General features: G+C 33.6%; 8 protein-coding genes across 8 annotated transcripts in view; 4 read left to right on the top strand and 4 right to left on the bottom strand.

The window, feature by feature from the left end:
• Nucleotides 1–79: 79 nt before the first annotated feature.
• Nucleotides 80–559, top strand: ELE39_003488 (uncharacterized protein; the record flags this gene model as incomplete). The annotated part of the gene is made up of 1 exon (XM_067346474.1): nt 80–559. The coding sequence occupies one exon, from the start codon at nt 80–82 to the stop codon at nt 557–559; it is 480 nt and encodes a 159-aa protein (XP_067202803.1).
• A 300-nt stretch (nt 560–859) lies between these two features.
• Nucleotides 860–1,960, bottom strand: ELE39_003487 (ULP1 like protease with a chlamydin like cysteine protease domain; the record flags this gene model as incomplete). Its single annotated transcript, XM_067346473.1, has 1 exon — nt 860–1,960. One exon carries the CDS (start codon nt 1,958–1,960, stop codon nt 860–862), a length of 1,101 nt encoding a protein of 366 aa, XP_067202802.1.
• A 687-nt stretch (nt 1,961–2,647) lies between these two features.
• Nucleotides 2,648–3,154, top strand: ELE39_003486 (HMG-like nuclear; the record flags this gene model as incomplete). The annotated part of the gene is made up of 1 exon (XM_067346472.1): nt 2,648–3,154. The coding sequence occupies one exon, from the start codon at nt 2,648–2,650 to the stop codon at nt 3,152–3,154; it is 507 nt and encodes a 168-aa protein (XP_067202801.1).
• A 35-nt stretch (nt 3,155–3,189) lies between these two features.
• On the bottom strand, nt 3,190–3,939 carry ELE39_003485 (uncharacterized protein; the record flags this gene model as incomplete). Its single annotated transcript, XM_067346471.1, has 3 exons — nt 3,190–3,527; nt 3,588–3,764; nt 3,906–3,939. 3 exons carry the CDS (start codon nt 3,937–3,939, stop codon nt 3,190–3,192), a joined length of 549 nt encoding a protein of 182 aa, XP_067202800.1.
• A 1,852-nt stretch (nt 3,940–5,791) lies between these two features.
• On the top strand, nt 5,792–6,394 carry ELE39_003484 (uncharacterized protein; the record flags this gene model as incomplete). The annotated part of the gene is made up of 1 exon (XM_067346470.1): nt 5,792–6,394. The coding sequence occupies one exon, from the start codon at nt 5,792–5,794 to the stop codon at nt 6,392–6,394; it is 603 nt and encodes a 200-aa protein (XP_067202799.1).
• Nucleotides 6,395–6,791: 397 nt separating this feature from the next.
• Nucleotides 6,792–7,847, top strand: ELE39_003483 (uncharacterized protein; the record flags this gene model as incomplete). Its single annotated transcript, XM_067346469.1, has 1 exon — nt 6,792–7,847. One exon carries the CDS (start codon nt 6,792–6,794, stop codon nt 7,845–7,847), a length of 1,056 nt encoding a protein of 351 aa, XP_067202798.1.
• A 314-nt stretch (nt 7,848–8,161) lies between these two features.
• Nucleotides 8,162–9,412, bottom strand: ELE39_003482 (uncharacterized protein; the record flags this gene model as incomplete). The annotated part of the gene is made up of 1 exon (XM_067346468.1): nt 8,162–9,412. The coding sequence occupies one exon, from the start codon at nt 9,410–9,412 to the stop codon at nt 8,162–8,164; it is 1,251 nt and encodes a 416-aa protein (XP_067202797.1).
• A 1,259-nt stretch (nt 9,413–10,671) lies between these two features.
• Nucleotides 10,672–24,456, bottom strand: part of ELE39_003514 (large mucin) — a gene marked incomplete at both ends in the record, with an annotated part of 34,258 nt that continues 20,473 nt past the window's right edge. The window contains 2 exons of the mRNA XM_067346500.1: nt 10,672–15,721; nt 15,764–24,439. Coding sequence (XP_067202829.1) covers nt 10,672–15,721; nt 15,764–24,439 — 13,726 coding nt within the window. The remainder of the gene's footprint in view (nt 15,722–15,763; nt 24,440–24,456) is intronic.

The raw sequence follows: 24,456 nt of genomic DNA, 5'->3' as shown, positions 1-24,456 counted from the left end.
ATTTTAATCTTCAAGAAACCTAACTCTGAATACTTTGAAGGTTTCACTCAACTGTTCACATGATGGAATCCTTCCCGATATGGCGTTTGAGGGAGCAACTAAAAGAAACAAACCAAGTCTTAATCCTGGGAATTATGTATTTTCAAGGATCAGCTACGTAGACCTTGAAAGCGGGGAGATCGAACTTACATGCATTACGCCCGAGGAAAAGAAAACATGGTCAAACAATGAAAACTACTTGGGAGTTTTAAAGAACTCCAACTACAAAAACACCAATATCATTGAAGATTATTCTAAATCTGATAGATCTGCAACATTCGGGGAAAAACAGTCATGCATTAAAGACGGCATGGCAGTTACTGTACCTCAGTCTGTTGCACAAATACTTCTTGCTGACCAAAGTTATGTTCTAGAAGTTCTTTCCAAATACTTTGCTTATGAAATTTGTGTCGGACAAAATGGAGTCGTTTGGTTTTCAGCATCAACCATTAAGGAAATGCTTCTTATTATGAGTGCTTTAAAAATCATCCCAAACTGTACGAAGCCACAGGTAAGCTGAATTAAACTTTTAAAGATGGGCTAACATTATATATATATTATTCACTTTTGAAATTTCCAGCTTGAAGTTATTATAGAAAGTTTCTGGAGTAAAATCCAATCGCAGTCATAGTTTTTTATTTAATCATACCCAAAATTTTTCCCTTCCTATAGTTTCATATTAATAACTCGACTATACTAAATGCTATATTGAATTGAATTCTATTTTTCCGCCATATGCAGTTTTTCCACATAAATGCATGCATACAATATTGTATTTCTCGTAATTTAGTTAAAAAAAAAGTGGTCATTTAACTGGTTTCTACTTATTGAAGTAGCTCTTGTTTAAAGAAGACATTACAAACCTTTTTCTAGTTTGCAAAGAGGAAATGTTCTCTTGTGCAACTTTTTGGTTATTATTCGAAGTATTAGTATTACCATCGAAAATCTCTACTAACTTATTTCTTAGAAATTCTTCTTCATTCCAGCCTGTGTTAGTGCTCATGAATTCCAAAACTGTAGTGTAAACAGCTCTTCTATTCTGAAACCAGTTTCTGGAGAATCTGTTTTGATTTAAACAAGTTGTGTCAGAAACCTCAGAGAGCGAGCTTCTATTAATCATAGAGTTAAAAATGGTGGTTCCATAATGGAAAAGCCAATGAGCATATTCGATGATATATATTCCACAGTCAAAGTTATTTTCTTGAAAAGGAAGGTTTTTTGGACTATATATAATTTCCCAATTACTCAAGGATCTAAAAGTCTCTGACAATTTATCATGAGTAACAGAAGTGTTAGCATTAGTAGTATTAACCATCGTAGGTTTGCTTCCAGTCTCTAAAAGATCAGAATAACTGTTGTTGTTTTGTCTTTCTATATCTAAAAACTTCAAAATATTTACGATGGCTTTTCTCTTTTCGTGCTGACCAATGTTTTTACCTCCTAGAGAATCCATGCATATAATCCAACCTTTGCTGGATTCCTCAATTTTTGTGTACGAATTACTTCTTAGATGGGAGGAGTTCATCAAATTAAAGATTTTATGAGGATGGCAAATAACAATCAACCACCAATGGCTAGTTTGGTTACAATGCATTGGAATTACAATTGCATCGTTCAGCAGCAGTGGAGTAGAAACTTTCTTAACCCATTTCCTTAGCCTTAAATAATCTTGATAATCATCACACATACTTAAAATTGTATAGAATAGACTACTAATTACACAGTATTTACCTCCAGAACAGTTTTCTTTAATTCCAATACATAATTCCTTAGCAAATTCCATGAAGAAGTCGAGAGTTAAGTCATCCAAATAACCATTATCCCTTAACTGTGTAATGGCCTTGTCTAGACCTAGAGAAATGCCATTAAAGTTGATGGTTTTCTGACATAAAAGATAACTATTTGCAGAAATTACACTCATTTTTGAGTCTGAATGGTAGCCTCAGACAGAATTGACTTCTATTACAAAAGGAAATGGTGTGTATGAAACCTTTTTCTCCTTTTTGTATACCAATGCTTAGTATCTGGCTGTTCCGTTTTTTTATAAATTTCATAATAAATTATATTTATGCATAAGTGGTTTCAAACTTAGTCAGAACAAGTGCGCATGACAAAATTTGTTCTAATTTCAAAGTAGACCTTTTTTTAATTTTATTCTCGGGGAATATTACTGCCGTTATGCAAATATTTTATAATTCTTAAAAAACAATTTCAATATTGAAAGATACTTAACCTACAATCAGAATTACCACTCAGCAGAATCTAAAAACCTCCTCCTGCGAAATTTAATCGATAGCTCTACTCCTACTCTTTCCCTCTTCCTATTTCTTCCCTATTTACTCATTTATCTCACTTTAAATTCCCACATTTAATTCACTACAATTATTTATGACTATCAAAGTTACCGCCCAAAGTTGCCGCTCGAGTGTTGGCGGAAAAATGACTATTTATTTAAAGTAAGAATTGACTTGAATTATTAGAGTATTAAGGGAAAAGCTACATAAGCCTAGAATAGGAAAAATATTTATTAAAAAAAAGTGAAAAGAGAGTAATCGATACGGATTTAGTCGTTTTAACAGCTAGGTTAGAAAGAATATAAGGCCGAAAAATGAAGGAAGATTCATCAGAATTAACTCGTGTTGAAGACGAGATTGAAATGGAAGGAGAGGAAGCAATTGCAAACAAATCCGCAATAGCTGACCCAATCTTTGGAGGAAAGCTCCTAGAGAGATGTCTCAAGCTTGTGAAGAAGGTTCAAGAGTATGAGAAGGAAGAAAGGAAAGAGAAAGGAAATAAGAAAGTTAGATATATACGCAGAGGAGTACATGAAGTTACAAAGAGCATACGCAAAGGCCAGACAGGGCTTGTTTTGATTGCTTGTGATATCCATCCGGTGGATATTATTGCACATATTCCTATTTTGTGTGAAGAAAAGAATATTTACTATGGATATCTTGGAAGCAAAAAGACCTTGGGTACCATATGTAAATCAAAGAGACCAGCTAGTGTATTAATGATTTCGTTCAATAATGAGAGCTCCATCCAAGATAAACCATTTTATAGCATTTATAGTAAAGTAATCTCGAATATTAAAAAAGTGCATCCATATATATAATTAGATATTAATATTATGGTAGATCTTTTTTCCTTTTATAATGAGCTTATCACATCTTTAACAACGTTTGAATCCAACATTTGATTTTCTAAAGTATCTTTGTTCATGTCTTCTCGGATTTTTCCACCAAAATTGTGATTCTCTATGTTTTTGTCGCATTCACTTTGGCAGAAATCTTCGGCTTTTTCTCTGATTATCGTGTAGCAAGTATTTGAGATTGGCAAGAGTTTCACTCGCGATTTCTTAAGATAATCCTTATATAGTCCTCCATTTTTTGATTCCGGCGATGAGTTCTCCAAGACTGACTCTGGCTTGAATGATTTCAGGCTAACAATTTCACTTAACTTTTTTAAAATTTCAGTTTTCTCGTTCTCTGAAGTGTCATTCACACTAATATAAAGAATCAATTAGCGAATTAAAGAATAAAACCTACCTGATAATATTATATTCTTGCCTTGATCTTCAAGTATCTCTCTAATCTTCAGCTTCCTAATATTTAAAGGAATACAACTCAAAATATAATCAGCATACAAGTTCAACTTTTGCTTCTCTTGCTCTGTAACAAGCTCCAATTGCTGTTTATAGGAAAGCCTTATAAAATTCTCAATATCTAAACAGTTAATTCAAATATTATTAAAAGTAATACATGTATTTGCGCTTTTACACAAATATTCTCTCCTTTAATTTCCCTCCCATCAGCAAGTCTCCAATAATTTCCCTATGATTTGAGAGAAATTTACAACAAACTTACTAGATAAATCTCCGTTTACCCGGACGTTCTCCATATTTCACAACTTTGTTATCGACTACTTTTCTACTGTTTCTAAATCAATTCCTCAGCAGCTTTCTTAATTTCCAGTCTCTGCTCCTAATACTACCATCACAGTGTGATTGTTTATTTTAATCTTATCAACAAATGAAGATAATCTCCGCATAAACTAATCGCATACTTTATTTGCTATTATTTGTTATATTAATCAGAGATTAGGCGGCACAATTTACAAATAGTTTGTCATGCATCAAATATATAAATAGTATTTATGAGAATAAATACTGGAAATCGCTATAAAAAGAATAACTTAACTTACTTCAACTATAGTATTCCAAGATTTTCCTCCACTACTCTAACCCCATTTCCTCATAGGAATATTCTGTATTTTTATGTATTTTCTATATGCCACACATAAATTTCTCAGCACAGCTATTACCTGAGCTTAGCTTAGGTCAGCTCCATACAATAGTTACAAGTTGCATGCATGTTTAAACTTATATAAGTGCTCGCAGCCTTTGTATCCTAGCTAATCTGCATGCACACTACCCATTTCTGAACCTAAATGACGTAGTGGCGCCTCCCCACATTCATTTTAATTACATGAACGCTTTTAATTATTATATTCCAAAAAGGCGGGAATTTGAGAGAGCATTTTTCGTGCAAACCTTATACGTGCAACTTACATAGAATAAGGGAAAAAAGTCTTTCTATTCGAACTTTTTAGAGCAAAGATTTAGGCTTATCTCGCCTAGTTTATAAGCACCTTTCCCAAGAAGTAACAATATTGCTTTAGTTTCAACGCGTATTTTAAATCTTAATATTCTTAGCATGCAATATATTTTTCAATAAATGGTATTGTGCGCACACAACTTGCTAATTTTTTTTTATATATGGGGTAAATACCTACGTAAGATTCAATATTGTTAAAAAGCAAGTGCTTTTTAAACGCGTAACTCGTCTTTATTTAATTTAATATAATCAAATTTGAGATGAATGCTCCAATCTCGAATATCTATGCGAATTATAACGCAACTTGCTATGATTTCCTAGATTGCCCCCCTCATATTCATCTCTATGAGCAAGCTTAGTCCAAATTCTGTAGATAATATGCTCTGAACTCTATAAATATTATTTGCTTTGTGAACAGAAAATCCTACTATTTGAAAACGCAGAGTAATTAGAGGGAAATTAAGAGTGGGCCGTTCCCAAAAGTCCAAACTTCAAGCAGCTAAACGGATTTTAAATTTTCAATTAGAAAACAAATAAATAGATACTAAATAGACTTATGAAATGTATATATATATCTAAGTGTATGTTCACACACATTACAAAATCGCACTTAAACAAAACCATATATAAAATTCCTCGGCCTAATGAGCCAAACTTAAAATACTGCAAAATGCTTAAATATGTTTTCATTTGAATAGCTTTCTAAATATTCATATTTTTAATTTCAAATTCAATTATATTTATATATATTTTTTTAAAAAATTTATATTAAATAAATATACTTATTGTCGTTAAATTTTAGGCGGGAAAAGAGATTTATTTTTCGTAAAGGAAAGAGTGCGTTTCAAAGTAAAAAAAAAATACCAAAATTTAAGCAAATACATTGGGGGAGGATATAATAAGAAAATAGACAAGCGAAGACATATAACCATAACTTTTGTGAAATTTGAGGACTATTTGTGTTTTTGTCAGGATTTTGGCGAGTTTGATTGCCTAATCCTAAATCAAAAAAACCAATTATTTTCGATTAGGTGATAATAAACTTAAAGGCGTCTAAGTTGAGAAGGAAGAATCATGTTAAGCGTCATGGTGTGCTGGTAGCTTATTTTCTTGCCATCAAGTACGTTTGTTAGATTATGAATAAGCGTAAGGAGAGATCAGAGGGAGTCGAGGTGTCTTGCCATGAGCAACTGTTGGGTAACAATTTCGATGTATATGGATTTGGAGATAAGAGACGAAACTTGAATGAATATTACAATGGCAGACAGCTATTAGGATTCATTGGAGATGTTCGTGAGAAGGAGAACTCCACTCTTTCCTCTTCGGCTTCATTAGGAGCGGGAAGTGAAATTGTTCAAGTTGAAGCTAGAGCTGGAGTCGGAGCTAGAACTGAACCTGTATTACAGCCTGGAACTGTTTCCGGAACAGAAGTGGAGGAAAGAAGATTGCGAGCTCTGGAAACTACAGAAGAGCAGCAGAGTTACGGACAGCTTGTTCAAAAGTACGAGAACTTACAAAATAGCCATGCCACCTTACAAAAGGTAGTTAAGTCATTGTTGGATAAGCTTTCACAACTGAATGAGTTATGTTCGCAGAAAGATAGGGAGCTTAGTGAGTATAAGGTTCAACTCAAAAAGTTAGTTGACGCCAATGAAACACTGAATATGTATATTCAGTCGTCTCATTCTTCCATAATGAGTAATAGCATGATCAATAAATTTGGTTCGGATATTTATTGAAAATGCTAATTTGCTGTTAAAGGATATTATTCTCTTAGATTTCAATAAAATTTACTAGTTTTATTCTTTTTTACTTTATTTTTCTTGGGTGGTGTGCCCTGATTTTTTTGTGTAATATTCCGGCTTTTATTAAGCCATGCAAATTTTACTTAATTTTTTCTTTTTGGCCGAAGTAAATTGATATATATTAATAATAATAAAGCCCTTTTTTTTTATTATTAAAAGTTAGTTTTGGTTTTAAATGACATTATTATTACATATTCAGCCTTTATCAAGAATTAAGAAAAGTATTATCACAAAGTTAAAGATTTGTGTGTAATCCTTTAGCATCTCTATCACACAGCCGCCTCCTCTAAAATAATAGTATTATTCGTAAATTTAGTCAAATTGAAAAGTAATGATTGGAAATAGTGATGTACTGGGTATTCTGGGAACCAAACCTCTAAATAATTTAATTAAGGAAAATTTACTTTTAGAAAATGAACAATTCAATGAAAGTTTGAGTGACTATTGGAAATCTTTCCTATGGGAGTTCCAGTTCTCAAGATTATATTTCAAATTAGCCAGAGGAGATTGTAGAATAATTTTTTCAAATAGTTGGTTACCTTATATTAATCACTCCAAAGTACTCTTGTTTAGGCTATCTTGCCTAATGTTTTTTTGTGTTGTCATACTATATGATATTTTTACAGAAATAAAGATTTGGAAGATCGAAAATCTAGCAAGGTACTATACTACAAACTGGTGTAGTATTGCAACAATAGGGTACTTTCTAGTTTTAAGTATTGTATCAATCCAGGCACAAAATTTAGTGAGCTCAAATATTGACGACAATATTTATGGAAAAAATATAGCGGAAATTGAAGATATTATTGGGAAAGCAAGCTATCTGAACTGGACATGCTGGTATGCATGGATGATTCAAAGCTTCCTTCTTCCTACAGGACTTATAGTTAATATTGGATACTGGATGGTTTCTCACCCAAATACCAAAATCACTCTAATGTTAGCAATAGCAAAGCATGCAATTGCAAGCATTTTAGTTTTTTGGGACTGTTACTCCACTTATCAACCATTCTTCTTATTACATGGTCTTTATTTATATGCATATATTATTGGAATTCTATTGGCAATTGGCGCCATAAAGCTCTTTCCAAATTCATTTCTCTCTTTACTACCTATAAGTATAAATGGTTTATATACATTTTTCAATTTTAATGACGAGAACCATATAAAGATAGCCCCAAGTCTATTAATTTTCATCTTCACATTATTTTATCCGCTTCTGCTTATTTTTCTCTGGTTTTTATTCAGAGAAAAGAATTTATTAGTAGATCCTCTCCCAAATAACAATCTTATTAGCAGTTCAGAATCTAAACGTGAAGTAGTGGAAGCAGAAGTATCAGAAAAGCTCGCCTTAATTTCAAACGACGAGCAGCTAGAAAAAGTTTAGGGCTTAAGTTAATTATCATTTATTAAGTTGAATTTTACATTCCAATAATTTACCTTGTTCCTCCCTGCGTAGATTTATTGTGACTAGAATACTCCAAATGTATAATGCATGCAAACTTTTGCATGCAGCATGGGCCTTGTATGGAATAATTATAAGGGTAAAGGCGTCAAGCATGAAAAAAAGAGTAATTCATGCGGGAGAAGGGATGAAAAGGTGGAAATGATCAAGGTTACTTTTAAAGAGAGAAAAAAGAGCTAGATTTAAAGAACATTAACTGGGCTTATTATTACAAATTGGAACCAGATAAAAATCTTTTAGTCTAACTTGTTTTTTTTTCGAAGCTTAGTTACAGAAGAGTTCTCTTTAGGTCTTAAAATCTCTTGTATTGAAAATACAGTTTCCTCTTGGTTTTTTTTCAAAGTATCAGAAGAAGTTGCTATTTCCGACTTGTTAAAGTCAATGACATTATACATAAATTGCAAAAGCATCAAGTAAAATTCCATTCCGCCTTTAACCCATGTGTCATTGTGAGACCCACCTGATACCGTATAAACTTTGTTTAAAGAGTCATGCGATCCCGCCTCTCTATAAAGTTCAATGGAATGTGTTGGAGGTATTATTTCATCATCACTCCCAACTACAAACAAAATAGGAGATTTAACACGTGAGATTTTGGAGATAGAGTCAAATTTGAGTCTTTGGATGACTTTGAATAGAAATCCAAAATACTTAAAAATTGGATAAACTCTCAAAGCAATTGAGTTAATGTTAGTGAAGGTATTTTCTAGAATAATACCAGTGACATTATACTTGGAAGCAAGATCAATGGTTACTGCACCGCCAATAGAGTTGCCATATGCAAAGATCATATTCTTGTCAACTACGTCAGTTCTAGAAAGAACATACTCGAGTGCAGCTTTAGCATCCAAATAGAATCCTTCTTCAGAAGGAACTCCCTCGCTATCTCCATAACCTCTGTAAGAAACTGCAAGGATATTAACGCCAATAAGATTATAAAACTCCCAAAATCTAGGTATTCTGTGCCCAATATTGCCAGAATTGCCATGAAAGAAAATAATTGTTGGGGCCTTTTCCTGCTGTTCATATCTATCTGCAAATTCGGGGAAATAGAATCTCATATACTTGGGGGCTTTTCTATTTTTCTCGTTGGGTTTATTCTCAGAGCCATCGTATTCAACACGCCTCGCACGATGATCTTCCGTTAGATTAGAACCAACTTCTATAACATCTGATTGTTTATGAATGTATCTATCAAACTTCCTATGTACCATAAACCAGCAATGTAACTTAACATTATCATCCGTAGTTAAAGTCACATCTTCCGAATTCATCTTATTCTCATTTGGGTGTCTGAATCCTGGAAAGTTTGATGCTAGGTCCCTTTTTCCATTAATATTTGGGAAGAATAAAAGCTTTTCCTGGAATACCCAAACTAGCAGCCCTAGTAGTAATATTACTGACACTATAAACAGAATTATTCTGCTAACCAGACATTGTGCACTGCATTTTGATGCTCCATTTCCAGTCTGATTCAGAAAATCCATTTTACTTTATTCACTTACTTCAACAAATAATCAACTATCTTGCAGCTCCTAAATTTACGGATGAACCCTTTTTCTCACTAAATATTCCTGCTCTTCCAGAAATTTTTCTTCAATTCTAATTAATAGGTTTATTTGTACTGAAAATCACAACTCAACTTTAGAACAATTCTCAAACTCTCAATAACTAATTAGACAAGCAAGTTCTGGAACCTCACACTTTTCATTTACTTATATTCTTCTAATTTATTATGCAGAAAACCTTTACTCTTTAATGTATTTACCCTCGTTAAACCAAACCTTAATATTCGTCAATAGATTATTATTCCATTTCCCGCGCAACATATAACTTTAATTAATTCCCCGAACTTGAATATTACCACAAACTATTTCCATCAAAATCTGCAAATACAAGGAAAAGCTGTCTCTCTCTATTCTAAATTCTCGGCTAAATCTGCTTCAACTTACATTTCTTCACACATTGTATTTCTCCTTTTTTTTTTTTTAAGTTAAACATCGGTACATCACCCTTCAGTAAACCAGCCACTTCCCTCTTCTTTAATAACCCATTTCAATCTCGCAAATTTCAATTGCTTGTTTTCATTTATTTTTTCTCATTCTTTCCCTCCTTCTTCCCTCCCTCATACTCTTTAGATTCTGTCCTGTCAAGATTACTCACTACGACCTCGAACTTTGTCTGGCCCGCCTAATTGAAACGTTTGCCAAAATAATTTAATTGTATTAGAGGTCGCATGCAAAATTGTCATAAAAGAAGGCTCATATTTTTCTTTGGCTTTAAATTGAAGCGTGTATTAATTTACTTAGTTAGCTTAACAATGGTGACTATTATGACAATTACAGTAATTATTAGAGTAATAACCATGAAGAGTATAGCAAATACCATTTTCTGTCCAAAAACAAAAAATAATAAAAAAAAAAGGAATTATTAATAAATTGCAGTCTATAAGCAATTAATCAATTTTGCCCACAAGTTCCAGACTTCTCTGTGAATGCTGCATGCATGCAACTTGTGAAAAACAAATAAATCCTAAAATGTGGCAAGCTGTTAGGAAAACCTGTATTTCATTGTGTTAAAAATAAAAGAACAAGTAAACTGTAGATTATTAGTAAGATTAATGAACTAGAACAGCTTTATATTCTAATATGAATTTTAGTCTAGTTATTCGTTTCTTCAAATCAGCAGATGAGGACAATCAGAATTATTGAATATATATTTGTTTAAAAAGCAAGTGAAAATTTGACTATTTATTGTGATGACTAAAGCTGTTAATAAACTCATCCAATCCTTCACTGCTTACTTCAGAGTTATAATTATATTCGTATTCATTTTGATTCGCTAAGTCTTCATCTTGTGAAGAAGTGTAAAAAGGATCATTTTCACTGTTTAAGTTTCCACTCGCTTCTGAGGAACGCTTGAATCTCCTGCTATCTCTGCGATCATGTTGGTACATATAGAACTTGGGTCTACTACAATATCCAACTTCTATTTGCTTCCAATCCATACTTTTGGTGAATACATTTTTTGGATTAGAAAGCCTTAAGGAAAGTTGTTCAATCAAAATTGTCGAAAACTCGAGACTATTTGAATTAATGTAGAATTTGAGTACACCGTATCCTAACACTCCATTCTCAATGGGAGTATCAGCAACTGCAATCACTCCAATACTTTTATAGTCAATCTCAAGCAACCCACCGAGTGCTTTCTTAAAGGAGAGAACAAACCTTTGATGATCATCAAAAGTGGGAACATTTGGAATAATGTGATTAAATGAAAAATATCCTATTACAGATTCTGGAGGATACTCTGTAACAATATCCGAGTAGTAACCATATTTATAAACAATGCTCTCCAACTCTGTTCTTCCTTTGTAAATTCCCATACAAGATGTATTGTTAATTACTACTTCTATAGGAGGGGATGTGCTGCTGGTCAAGAAGTTCAGTTGACTCCATTCAAAGATTTGTCCAAAGAGACTCGTTGGGTTGAAAATAACCTTTGAAGAAATTTCAAGTGAGAAGTCTGACAATTTTTGTCCAACATTAGAATGCATGTAAAATGTGACCAAGATATCGCCTTTTGCTGTCTGTAAGACGGTATTTCCAACTTTGGTTACCTGAACGTTTCTTGGTGTTAAGCTAACAATTCCTACATTCTTCTCTTTAGGACCATAAGAACTTTTTATGGCCGAAATAAATAATTCTTTGAATTCTTTAAATCTCTCATCAGCTATTTGTTTCTGAACAAAGTAGTCAAAATTTGTAATCAATGCTTGAGCCATTAAAACTCCATTTATTGGTATTTCGTTATCCTTTTCTGTTGTAGAATAACCATTTTCAGGGAACCCTTTTCCAACTTGAGAAACTCTCATTTTGTTATATGGGTTTTCTCCAACTGGGATTAAGTATTTGAATGGCAAGATTCGGCTACTTAATGGAAGTGTACAAATTGTGAATTTCTTGGAATTTTTTGTAAACTGGCCTTCATTTAAAAAAATAGAGTTCTCATTGAACCCAATACTCCAATCATGGTCTATTCCAAATTTCAATACTTCAGAATTTGGATGTATTCCAGAGCACTGTTCATGCGTAATTAGATTGATTAGCACTGCAAATCTACTATAGAATAAGAATCCCAAAGTATTGTGAGTTCCATTATTAATATTATAAGCAGAAATCAACTCCTCATTATCATACAAGTCTCCATAATACCCAGTACTTAGCCTCGTATTGACGGTTTTAGTGTAGATCATCCATTCCATACCCTTTCTTGGATAGTTACATAGTCCTTTCACAGCTTGATTCACTACTGTAGTCTGATCTACTCCACAATAACTTGTTAAGCTGGAATGCAAGTATCCATTTAGTAGAACAAATGGATATCCTTGGTAGTTTTGAACTGAGAATATTAATCTTGTTGGAGTTGAGGGATAAATATCAGTGAAAGTGAAGTTAAGCTTTGATTTTACTTCATCCTCGGAAAGTAGTAAACTGGGGTATTCAATCATTGCTAGTCCATTCGAGTCCATAATATAAAAGAGTCCATTAATTCCCAAAAGGGTTATTTCTACATTATCCCCTTCAGCAAAGATTCTGCCATTACTGTATTGTGTTGATATAGAAGTTTCGTTAAGAACTACTTTTAACTGGCTTGGTTCAAATAAGATACTTCCTACATTCAAGTCCTTGTTGATCAGAGTAAGGCTAAACACTGTTTGACTTGATAATGTTCTCAGTGAACTGTCCAAGTAGTAGGTGAATCTTCTTTTAACAATTTTGGGAAACTTAAATTTAATTGTTACATAAACTCCCTCTTTCCACATACTATCATCGCTAGTCTTTTCAAAGTAACCAAATCCACCAGTACAGGCTGTTCCAATGCTTAGTTTGCAACCTCCAGAAAGTTCTGGAGCTAATGTAGTGGTTGAAGAGCCTGAGTCATTCGTAACAGGACTGCTAGTAGTTGTAGTAGTGGTCGTAGTAGTGGTTGTGGTTGTTGTTGTGGTAGTAGTTGAAAGTCCAACTGGCTCTTTTGAGACATTTATAAACTGCCAAAGAGTATAAGAAGTCTTGGAGGAAAGGTTCTTTCCAATAACCTGATTAAAAGACTCACCAATTCCATTCAAGAAAAGTAACTTCTCCTTATTCCTATTAACAGTAATTGTGTAGGAGCTCTTACTTTTACTATAAGTTACCCAGAAGGTAAAGAATCCATTAGTATAAGTAGAACAGAAGGGCCCACATTGAGGTGAAGATGAGTATACAGTGATTCCGTTTTGTTCGTTTGTCAAGCTAACAAGAAGATCTGAGTATGTTATTGATAATATGAGTGAGTTGGTATTGGAATTAAAGAATTCATATCTATAGTTTTGTCTTTTAAGGTTACTGTCTGAAGGGGTTTCTTGAGTTTCTGGATTTCCTGTACTCATCATTACCATAAGAGTCCAATCTGAGTTGAAGAGGGTATTTTCAGGCTTCAAGTCAATACTTGTTGAGTTACAGACTGAGAACAAACTGAGATCGCATCTATCTATTCCTTTTTTGATATATTCTGGTGCATATGGATTGATTTCTGGGCTATGGTTAGCTTCCACCCTTTCAAATAGGCCAGAGGTTCTGTTGTAGAAGTATCCAGGAGGAGTGTTAGCTTCATTACCATCAATTGGAGCTGGAACAATGGATGAGGGGAAGTAGGGATAACTTTTAAAATATTTGAGCTCTGGGTGATAATTTCCTGTAGTCTTGTCAAAAATTGGATTATATAATGACTCTGGTTCCGTGGATGTTGGTTTGAATCCTCCATCAGGGAATCCTAGCTTAAGCTGGACAAAGCTTGAAATTGACGGAGAATGACCTATTGGGAAAATATACTTGAATCTCCATCCATTCTCTATCTTGCCTGTAGTACAAACTGTATTATACTCATTATCATCATCATTATATACATTCAAATAAAGCATATTCATTGAATCTATTCCAAGTGAAATCTTAAGTCTATCTCCAAAATTGACTTGTTTTGCTGCAGGAAGAGTACCAGAGCAGACTGATCCGAGATGATTCTGTAGAACAAGCCTGTCTTTAAGGATATAAATGAATCCAGAATCTTCAAGGTTTCCATTTGAGTTGGAGTTTACTGAAGAAACTAAATCTCCATTCGGGCTTAGTGCAAATATGTTAACAATATCTGGAGACTGGAATCTTTTTCCCCAAGTACCGTTGTTCACTTGAGTATTTGAGATCTCCGTTTCGATTTCCCAGCTCATTCCTGGATTAGGATTGGTGCATATTTGAGAGAGAACTTGGGCGGAACAACTTAGAGACTTGGATAAACAATCCTCAAAGAAAGAGCAATCTCTATATCCGTGAACAAGAACCTGTTGGGGATACAGGAATCCTGATTGAAGGAGGAATATTGATGGATCTGGGGTTTCTCCATGGTTGGTGATCCTATCAAAGGAAAAGTCGCTCATGGACTTAATATTTACCAAAGACTCTGATTCTTTATTCAGTAAGAAGAATCCAAGTCTGCTCCACCCGAATCCAATTGTAAGGTTTTGTCCTTGGAACATTAGGCTACCATCCGTATATGGAGAATAAAATTCTTGTTGATTCTTCCAATCATACAAGCTGATTAAAGTCTCGTTGAACAAGATTGACAATACTGGCTTATCCTTGTTAGTAAAGAAATATCCATACCAGAACATCTCATTTACATTGAAAGGAGCTTTACAGCTTTGAATTGGCAATTTTAAGTTGAGCCAGAGGACATTTTCGTGATGGAAGAGAGCCGGGTCCTTAAGCGTGGCATTAAATCCTTTGCAAGGAGTATCTTGCTGTAATAAACACTCATCATGGGTACTATCTTGCCAAGGAGGAGAAGTTGTAGTGGTGGTGGTGGTAGCTTCAATCTGAGGAACATGAGCAACATTTGAGAGTTGCCACAAGCTAAAGGAGCTCATTACTGAGTTGCTGCAACAAGGCTGAATTCTATCAAAAGATGAAACGGCCTGAGAATTTCTGAGTTTCAGGAGAATTTGCCTGTTTCTATCAATTGAGACGGATATCTCTTCATTTAATGCATCATAGCTCATCCAGAAGGTGAAATATCCACCTTGATAGGTTGAACATAGAGGACCACATTGGGGAGAAACTGAGACGCCTCTTTCTCCCGTGATTTCATTCTTGATCTCAGTAAAATCATCATACAAGTTTATTGAGAGGACAATTTTGCTGGTGAATGTGTTTATAAACTGGAATCCATAGTTGTAAGTGGCTGAATTTTGTGATGAAAGTGAAGTTAAAGTTGTTGAGTTTGTTGAAATAGAAGAACTTTGATTAGATTTGGGGATTCCGGTACTGATTGATGCAAATAAAGTCCACCCTGACTGGAAGAGAGTTCCCGTTGGTTTGAGATTAACAATTGTGCTGTTACAGATTGAGAGAATATATAGATCACATTCTTTTATTCCAGGAGATAGCTCCTGGAATTGGTAAGGATGCGATTCTTTTGATGTATTATTTGAATACTTTACAAAGAGATTCGAGGTCTTATTGTAATAGTATCCAGCAGGAGTGTTATGATAATTTCCAGAAGTTGGTGCTGGAATAATTCCAACTGGGAAGAATGGGAAACTTGAGTTATATTTCTTTTCAGGCTCATATAATCCTGTCTCAGTGTTTAGTTCAGGCTTGTAGAATCCATTATTTGCTGCTGTAGGGTTGGAGCTTTCAAATCCTCCATTAGGGAAGTCTCCAATCTTTTGCGTGAAAATGGAACTGGACGGAGAGTAGCCTCTGGGATAGATGAATTTGAAGTGCTTAAAGTCTTTATGATACTTTAGAGTGCAGACTGAATAGAATTTTGATCGATCTTCCTTCATCACGTTTAGATAAAGTATCTCATTATCGTCCACTCCCAAAGACCAGACAATAGTGTCTCCGATACTTAGAGATCTTGATTCTGGATAAATTCCATCGCAAATAGAGTGCCCTAGATGGCTTTGCATTGCGATCCTTTGATTGAAAATGTAAATTGAAAGTACATCTTCAAGCCCATTATTAATATTGAAAGCACTTAAAAGCTCAGCAAGTTCAAAATTTGATCCCCAAGTACCGTTATTTACTTGAGTATCTGAGATATTAGTTTCTATGATCCATTGCGTTTTATTAGGATTTCTATTGCATGCTTTTGAGACTACTTGAGACTTACAAGAAATTGATTTTGATTGGCAATCGTTAAAGAAAGAGCAGGAATGGTATCCTTGGAATAAGATCTCATTGGGGTACACAAAGCCTTGCTGCAACGTGAAATTCAAAGGAACGTTATCTTGGACTAGCTTTGATATTTTGCTAAATTCAAAGTTATTTCTTGCTGGGATCTTTATCAAGCTATTTAAATCTTTGTTCATCAAGAATAATCCAAGCCTGCTCCAACCGAGAGATAAACTTTCAAGTCTCCCAGAGTATGCTGTACTTTCATTAGTGTATGGGGAAATATACTCTAAATCATCCCTGTGATCATGAAGCGTGATAGTTGTTTCACTGAATTTTAGTGAAAGTACCAGTTGATCATTCTTATCTTTGAATTCGAATCCATTCCATATATATTTTAAGTTTGTATTTGTTCTTGTAGAGCTGGCCAGGTTCATCCTCTTGGAATTGAATATATTTATAGTGGATTTAGCTGTAGACGCACCAGTTGTTGTACTAGTTGTGGTAGTGGTTGTAGAAATGGGAAGAATGGGAGTGAGGACGTCGTTTGCTCCGTTCACCAAGACTCTGGAAAGTGTAAAGTTCAGAGAAAGTAGGTGTCCAAGTGAGAAGTCTCCATCAGCCAGAACCGCATTGTATCCCTTACACGGTTGAGAGGAGCTAGTAGAATAAGATAGGAGTTGACACTCATCGTGTACAGTTTCAAACCAGGGTGGAAGCGTAGTGGTGGTAGTGGTTGAGGAAATTCTGAGAGGATAAACCACGGTATTGGAAAGCTGCCATAAAGAGAATGAATTGGTAGTTTCAGGCCCACAACAAGGTTTGATATGATCAAAATTGGCTCCATGAGCATCTAGATGGAGGAGGTACTTTTGGTTGGAACTCACGGATATTATGTAATTGTTTGAGGAATAGTCATAGGAGAGCCAGAAAGTAAAGAAGCCATTTGGATATGTTGAGCAATAAGGACCACATTGTGGAGATCCAGCTACAGCAAATTCTCCAGAGACTTCATTTCTAAAGACTACGGTTTCGTTATTGTAATATAGAGAAAGTACTACTTTATTTTCTTGTTTGGAGTTGAGAAATTCGTACTTATAGTTGAACTCATTCTTCTCAGAAATAGCTGATGGAATTCCATTATTAAGCATCACAAACAACGTCCAGCCTTGTTTGAAGAATGTATCTTTGGGTTTAAGAGAGACTGAAGTTGAGTTACATATATCGAACATGTGTATACTACATTCAGAAAGTCCTTTTATGAGTTCTTTTGGTTGGAATGGGTTAATTTCAACGTTTGTATTGTTTGGATACTTCTCAAAAAGTCCTGTGGCTGTATTGTAGTAATACCCAGATGGAGTATTGATAAGAGATCCATTCAAAGGAGCAGCCTGAATGCCTGGAGGGAAGTGAGGATGGTTGATACCATATGTTAATTCTGGATCATATTCTTGAGTACTTGAGTTATAAGCCGGTCTATAGTATCCATTCAATGATAAATTTGAGACAGAGGACTGGTATCCACCTATAGGGAATCCATTCTTAAACTCTTTAAATACTGAAGTCTCTGGAGCATATCCTTGTGGATATAAATAAAGGAAATTAGAATTCTGGATTCCAGTACTTAAAGTACATATAGTAAAGTTACCACCAATACCTTTAAAATCATGTACATTTAGATACATCTGATTAGATGTATCGAATCCAATACTCCAGCTCAAAGTATCGCCATAGTCAATGATTGAATCTGAAGGGTAAGGTCCAGAACATACCACATTATGTTTAAGATCTTGTATAGCTAATCTATTTTCAAAGATGTAAATAGCCAATAGATCTTCTTCCAAGTCCCCTCCATTGATTACAAACTCTGCTAAGAGGGAGTTTAGCTCAAGTCTGGGACCCCAAGTAGAGTTTGTGAGGAAAGTCTCTTTAATTACTGTGTCCACTTGGTAGTATGATCCAGCATTCTTTTTATTACATATTCCAGTCAAAGCTTGAGATGTGCAGGAAGCTTTAACTGGACAATCTTCAAAGAATGAACAACTTTCGTAGCCTTTATAAAGGATTTGTTTGGGGAAGACAAAATCATTTGTTAACAAGAAGTTGGATGGGGTCTTGTCTGATCCGTATAAAGAGACTTTGTTGAATGACATATCTGTTAGACTGTTGATTTGTATTAAAGCTTCGTTTCTAGAATTGAGTACAAAAAGTCCCAATCTGCTCCATCCAATACCAAAGATCTTTTTTATTCCCGAGTAAGCCAAACTTTGATTAGTGTATCTGGAAGAGTATTCAATCTTAGCAATTAAATCCGTAAATGTTACGGAGGTTTCATTAAACAGTAACGAAAAGACAGGATTTGAATCCAATAAGAACTGATATCCAAACCAGTAAAGAGAAGATGAATCTAATCCATGAATTTTATCTTTAGAAGATATTAATGTAGTATTGAACCAAATAATGTTTCCTTGAGAGAATGGAATATTATCAGTATCTATTAAAGCGTGAATACCCCTACAAGGCACATCAAGAGCAAGTTTACATTCCTCTAAAACTTGACTAAACCAAGGGATAGCGGTAGTTGTGGTTGTGGTGGTGGATACTGATTTTGGGATCTTTTGTTTATTAGTAAGCTGGAAGATGTTAAATACATGATCACAATTACTACTTTGTGATCCTATACTACATGATGGTTTAATTAAATTAAACTTCATGTTAGCAGAATTGATAGAAACAAGTTTTTGCTTATTGTAATCAACAGAAACTATGTAGACGTTAATTTCTGGATCATAAGTTAACCAGAAAGCAAAGAAGCCCTTTGGATAAGTTGAGCAGAAAGGTCCGCATTGTGGAGATCCTGCAATCGAAGAATCTCCGGTTCTTTCGTTTCTAAAAATAACAGTATCATTGAATAAGTGAAGTGAAAGAACATTCTCTTGGTTGTTTCCCCCAGGCTCAGAATTGATGAAATCAAATCTTATGTTTGGTTCTTGTTGATGATTAATATTATTACCGCTAGTATTTGGATCACGAATTGGAATACCGGTACCGATTAAAGTAAATAGTGTCCAACCTTGTTTGAATATAGTACCATCTGGCATAATCTTTGCAGAAGTTGCATTACATGTATCAAAAATGAATAGATCACATTCTGAAACCCCATTCATTATGTGGGAAGGTTGGAATGGATTTATTTGGTCGTCGGAGCCTGTGTTGGGATTTTTCTCGAATTGGCTGCTGGTTGAGTTATAATGATATCCGGGAGGAGTATTTTCTGAAGTTCCAAAGTAAGGAACCGGATTAATTCCAACAGGTAAGAAGGGTGTATTACCATTTGTTGAAGTATATAGATCATTATTGTATAATCCAGTGGTTGTATTTAATACCGGTCTGTAGAATCCTGATTTGGAATTCTTTGAAGTTGGTTCAAATCCTCCTTTTGGAATGCTATTAAGTATTTGAGTGAAACTGGAAGTAGTTGGAGCGTGGCCTCTTGGATAAATATATCTAATAGGCTTGAGATGATCTCCAAATGAAATTGCACAAACTGAGAATATTGCTTGATCTTTTTTCTTAACGTTGAGATAAAGCATTTGAGATTCATCAACCGATAATGTCCAGCTGAGAACTGATCCAAAGTCTTGTGAAAGATCTTGAGGATAAGGTCCATTACAAACAACATTTTCTTTGAGATCTTGTAATGCCAGTCTATTATCAAAAAAGTAGATTGCTAATACATCCTCAGCTCCATTATTAATAAAATATACATTAAGAAGGTTAGAAAGCTCAAGATCAGAACCCCATGTACCGTTATTAACTTTAGTATCTAAAATCTCTGATTCAATAACCCAGCTAAGTCCTGGTTGAGGCTTACTACAAGGATTTGTAAGAGTTTGAGCTGAACATCCTGTAGATGTTGAATCACAATCTTTATATAATGAGCAGGTGTTGTATCCTTCGTATAAAGTATTTCCCGGGAATAAGAATCCTCCAGAAAGCAAAAAGTGATATACTTGTCTTCTGCTTCCGTGAAGTGGGATAATTTTGCTTAGAGGATATTCTTGGTGAGTTTGGAAGCTTACAAGAGAGTTCATGTTTTCATTTAAGAGAAATACTCCAAATTTACTCCATGCAATTCCTATAGTGAGTTCAAAGCCTTCATAAATAAGTATTTCTTCCGTATATCTTGAAATGTATTGTTTTCCTTGTAAATCATCAACCAGAGTAATAAATGTTTCATTAAAATATAAGCTCATAAGACTTTCAGAAGAACTACTTTTTAAATTCATTCCAAGCCAGTACTTTTCTCCAGTACCAGACGAGATCACAATATTTCCGTTATATACTTTAGTTGATATCCAGATAACATTACTCATTTTTAGTCCATCTTTAATGGTTGCTGCATATCCCTTACAAGGATTACCCATCTCAAGATCACAATTTTCAAATGTAATACTGTCCCAAGGAGGTAAAGTCGTTGTTGTTGTTGTTGTTGAAATTGAAATTGGATTCTCTACAATATTTGTAAGTTGCCAAAGAGAGTAGGTATTCTTTCTATTACTAGCACTATTTCCGACGCTATTCCCAGATAATACTTCTCCCTTGACTCTATTAAACACGGACTTGTATCCAGAAACTTCAACCAAATGATCTTTGTTAGAATTAACTGAAATTAGGTATTTCTTGGATTCATTGTTATAAGTTAACCAGAAAGTAAAGAAACCTTTTGGATAAGTTGAGCAGAAAGGTCCACATTGTGGAGATCCTGCAATAGAAGCGTCCCCACTATACTCGTTTCTAAAGATTACAGAATCATTTTTGAGTGTTAATGAGAGAATTACTTCTTCTTTTCCATTTAGATCGTTAATGAAGTTATATCTGTAATTACTCAATTCAAGGTTGTTATTAGAGAATGAAGATGAATTCTCTAAAGAAGGAATACCTGTACTAACCATTACAAATAAAGTCCAATCCTTTCGAAATACCAAATTACTGCTAATACCACTATTACTATTATCTTTGAGCGTGATACTTGAACTATTACAAACTGATAAAAGTTCAAGATCGCATTCACTTACTCCTTTAATGAATTCCTTTGGTTGATATGGATTTATTTCGTCTTTTTTGAGACTCTGATTCTCAGCCTCAAATAACCCAGAAGTCGTATTATAGAAGTATCCAGGAGGAATATTGTGATAATCTCCAAATATTGGAGCAGGATTGATTCCAACTGGATAGAAAGAGTTGATTTTTTTATAAATCTTATTGGGTTCAAATATACCCAAAGATGAATTATAATTATCATCATAGAACCCAATAGAAGCTGATTTCTCATATCCTCCTTTAGGGAATCCAAAGATTTGTTGTTTAAAGTTTGATTTCAAAGGTGAGTAACCTTTTGGATAAATTATTGATAAGGCTCCTGATGAAATATCCATTGGTAAAACACAAACAGTATAATTCTTTCCTCCATTCAAATCATGAATATTAAGATAAAGCAAATAAGAATTGTCTATTCCAAGAGACCAAGTTAAGTGATCTCCAATATTTACTTTTCTCAAGTTTGGATAATATCCATCGCAAGAGATCTTGTTATGTTCATCTTGGATGGAAATTCTATTATTGAAAATATAAATCGAGTAAATATCATCAGTCTGATTGTTTACTTTGAATAAATTTAGCAAAGTTGGAAACTCAAGCTCGGAACCCCAAGTACCATTATTAACATTAGTTTCAGAAATATCTGTATCTATCAACCAACTCATACCAGGATGTGGTTTATTACATGTATCTATAACTGCTTGACTTGAACAAGAAATTATTTCTGTACTACAATCATTATAGAAAGAGCAAGTATGATAGCCTTGATAAAGAATTTCGTTTGGATAAAGAAACTCTTTACTTATCAATTCAAACCTTACAAGAGTCTTTTGTTCATCAGAGTGTTGTTTTATTTTATTAATTTCATCATCCGGTAAATTGTTAATATGAATTAGTCCATTATGGTTCTTATCCATCAAAAATAGTCCAAGTCGACTCCAACCTATTAAGATTTCAATATCCATTTTATCGTAAGAAAGTGATTCATTTGTGAATGGAGATATGTATTCCTGATGACTTTTCCAATCATACATCAATATAAAGCTTTCATTTAATAATATTGATAAGATCTTGTTATCATTATGGTTTAAATCAAAGCCTAACCAATAATAATTTCCAAGATGATTAATTTTATCAACACAATTACATTCTTTTTCTACTTTAAATTCCATAGAAATTAAATCACCAAGATTTATATGTGGATCTATTGTAGCATTGTAGCCTCTGCATGGCATGAAGATTTCTGAAAGATAACAAATTTCTTCTTCGACTTTATCCCATGGAGGAGTTGTGGTTGTTGTTGTAGAGATTGATTTTGGAGTTTTTTTCACATTTGTTAAATGCCATACATTAAAACTATTATTTCCATTTGTATTTGAACCAGATATAGAGACGATTTTGTTGAATTTCTGCTTGGATGCTGGTAAATTAAGTAGTAGTTCTGAATTTGAATTAATTGAAATTTCATAAAGATCATTATCTTCATCTAAAGTTAGCCAAAAAGCAAAAAAACCTTTTGGATAAGTTGAACAATAAGGACCACATTGTGGAGAGGAAACCGTTTTTTCTATATTAGTAAAGTGATTTCTCAAAGTAACTGTTTCATTTGTGAATGATAAAGACAAAATAACATTATCATTTCCTGTTGAATCTGAATTAACAAAGTTGTACTTGTAATTAAAAGCAATAGTATTGGAATCATCTTCATATTCTGGAATACCGGTACTCAAAATCACAAATAAAGTCCAATCTTCTTTAAACATAACATTTTCTGGCATAATCTTGGCAGAAGTTGCATTACATGTTGAGAATAAATAGAGATCACACTCTGAAACACCATCTACAATGTGAGTTGGTTGGAATGGATTCATTTCATTTGGATCTGGATGATCTTCATTCTTCTCAAACTGACTTGTAGTCTTATTATAATGGTAATTTGGAGGAGTTGTATGATAATTCCCTATAATAGGAGCAGGCCTAATACCAGGTGGGAAGAACGGATAATTTTTACCATAATTATATAATGGATTAAATTCATTATTGGACTTATCAAAATAAGGATAATAATAAGATGCAACTAGATTTGAACTTGAACTAGAAGAAGATTTATATCCACCACTTGGGAAGTTGTTAACATATTGAATAAATTTAGTAATTGATGGATTGTATCCTCTTGTATATATATAATCAATAGAATCTATTCCAAAAGTATTGCTATTTGTATTATTATTACTGTTATAATAATTATTAGAAATAAGATCTAAACTTTTTATGTGATAATTAGCAGCTTTGAGTTGACAGATTGAATAATAATCATCATTTACTTGATCATATACATTTAGAAAGATTGAGTAATGAGAATCAAATCCAATTTCCCAAATTAATTTAGATCCAATATTGACCAAATTTCCATTAGGATATGGACCAGAGCAACTGATATAATTATTTAAGTCTTGAATAGCAATTCTATTGGAATATATATAAATAATATACTGATCTTCATTATTGGAACTAATTATATAAGTATTTAACAGATCAGATTGTTTAAATATTTCACCCCAAGTACCATTATTAAGATGAGTTAATTTAAGTTCTGTTTCAAATTCTAAGTGTAATCCAGGAGATAAAGCTGGACAAATTCCTGTAAGAACTTGAGAATTACATTCTAATTTATTTGTTAGACAATTATTATATAATGAACATTTTTCATATCCTTCATATAAAAGACTATTTGGATAAAGGAATCCATCTTGTAATAAGTAATTGGAAACGATTTGATTATTATATAACAATTGTTTGACGTGATTAAATGAATAATCATATTGAGGTTGAATTTGGATTAGGCTTTGTAATTTAGAATTCATTAAATAAAGGCCTAATCTACTTAATCCAATTCCTATCGTAAAGTTCATATTATTATAGGCAAGTTTTTCATTAGTATATGGTGAATAATATTCTTGTCTTCCTTTCCAATCTTTAATAGTTAGATAAGTTTCGTTGAATAAAAGTGTAAATACTGGATCATTATCTTTCATAAAGTTATATCCCATCCAATAATAACTTTCGTTTGAAATTGGATGATTGTTTTCTGTAAAATATAATTTTCTGATATAATTATTTCCAGAATCATAAACTGTGTTGGAATCAATCCAGAAGAGATTGCCTTGAGTTACTGTTGATGGGATTGTTGAATTAAATCCTCTACATGGCTGATTGTT

The sequence above is a fragment of the Cryptosporidium sp. chipmunk genotype I genome (assembly GCF_004936735.1).
Source record: "Cryptosporidium sp. chipmunk genotype I strain 37763 chromosome Unknown contig_54, whole genome shotgun sequence".
Classification (NCBI taxonomy): domain Eukaryota; phylum Apicomplexa; class Conoidasida; order Eucoccidiorida; family Cryptosporidiidae; genus Cryptosporidium; species Cryptosporidium sp. chipmunk genotype I.
The sequence above is the reverse complement of the archived record's forward strand: the minus strand, read 5'-3'. Positions and strand labels throughout refer to the sequence as shown.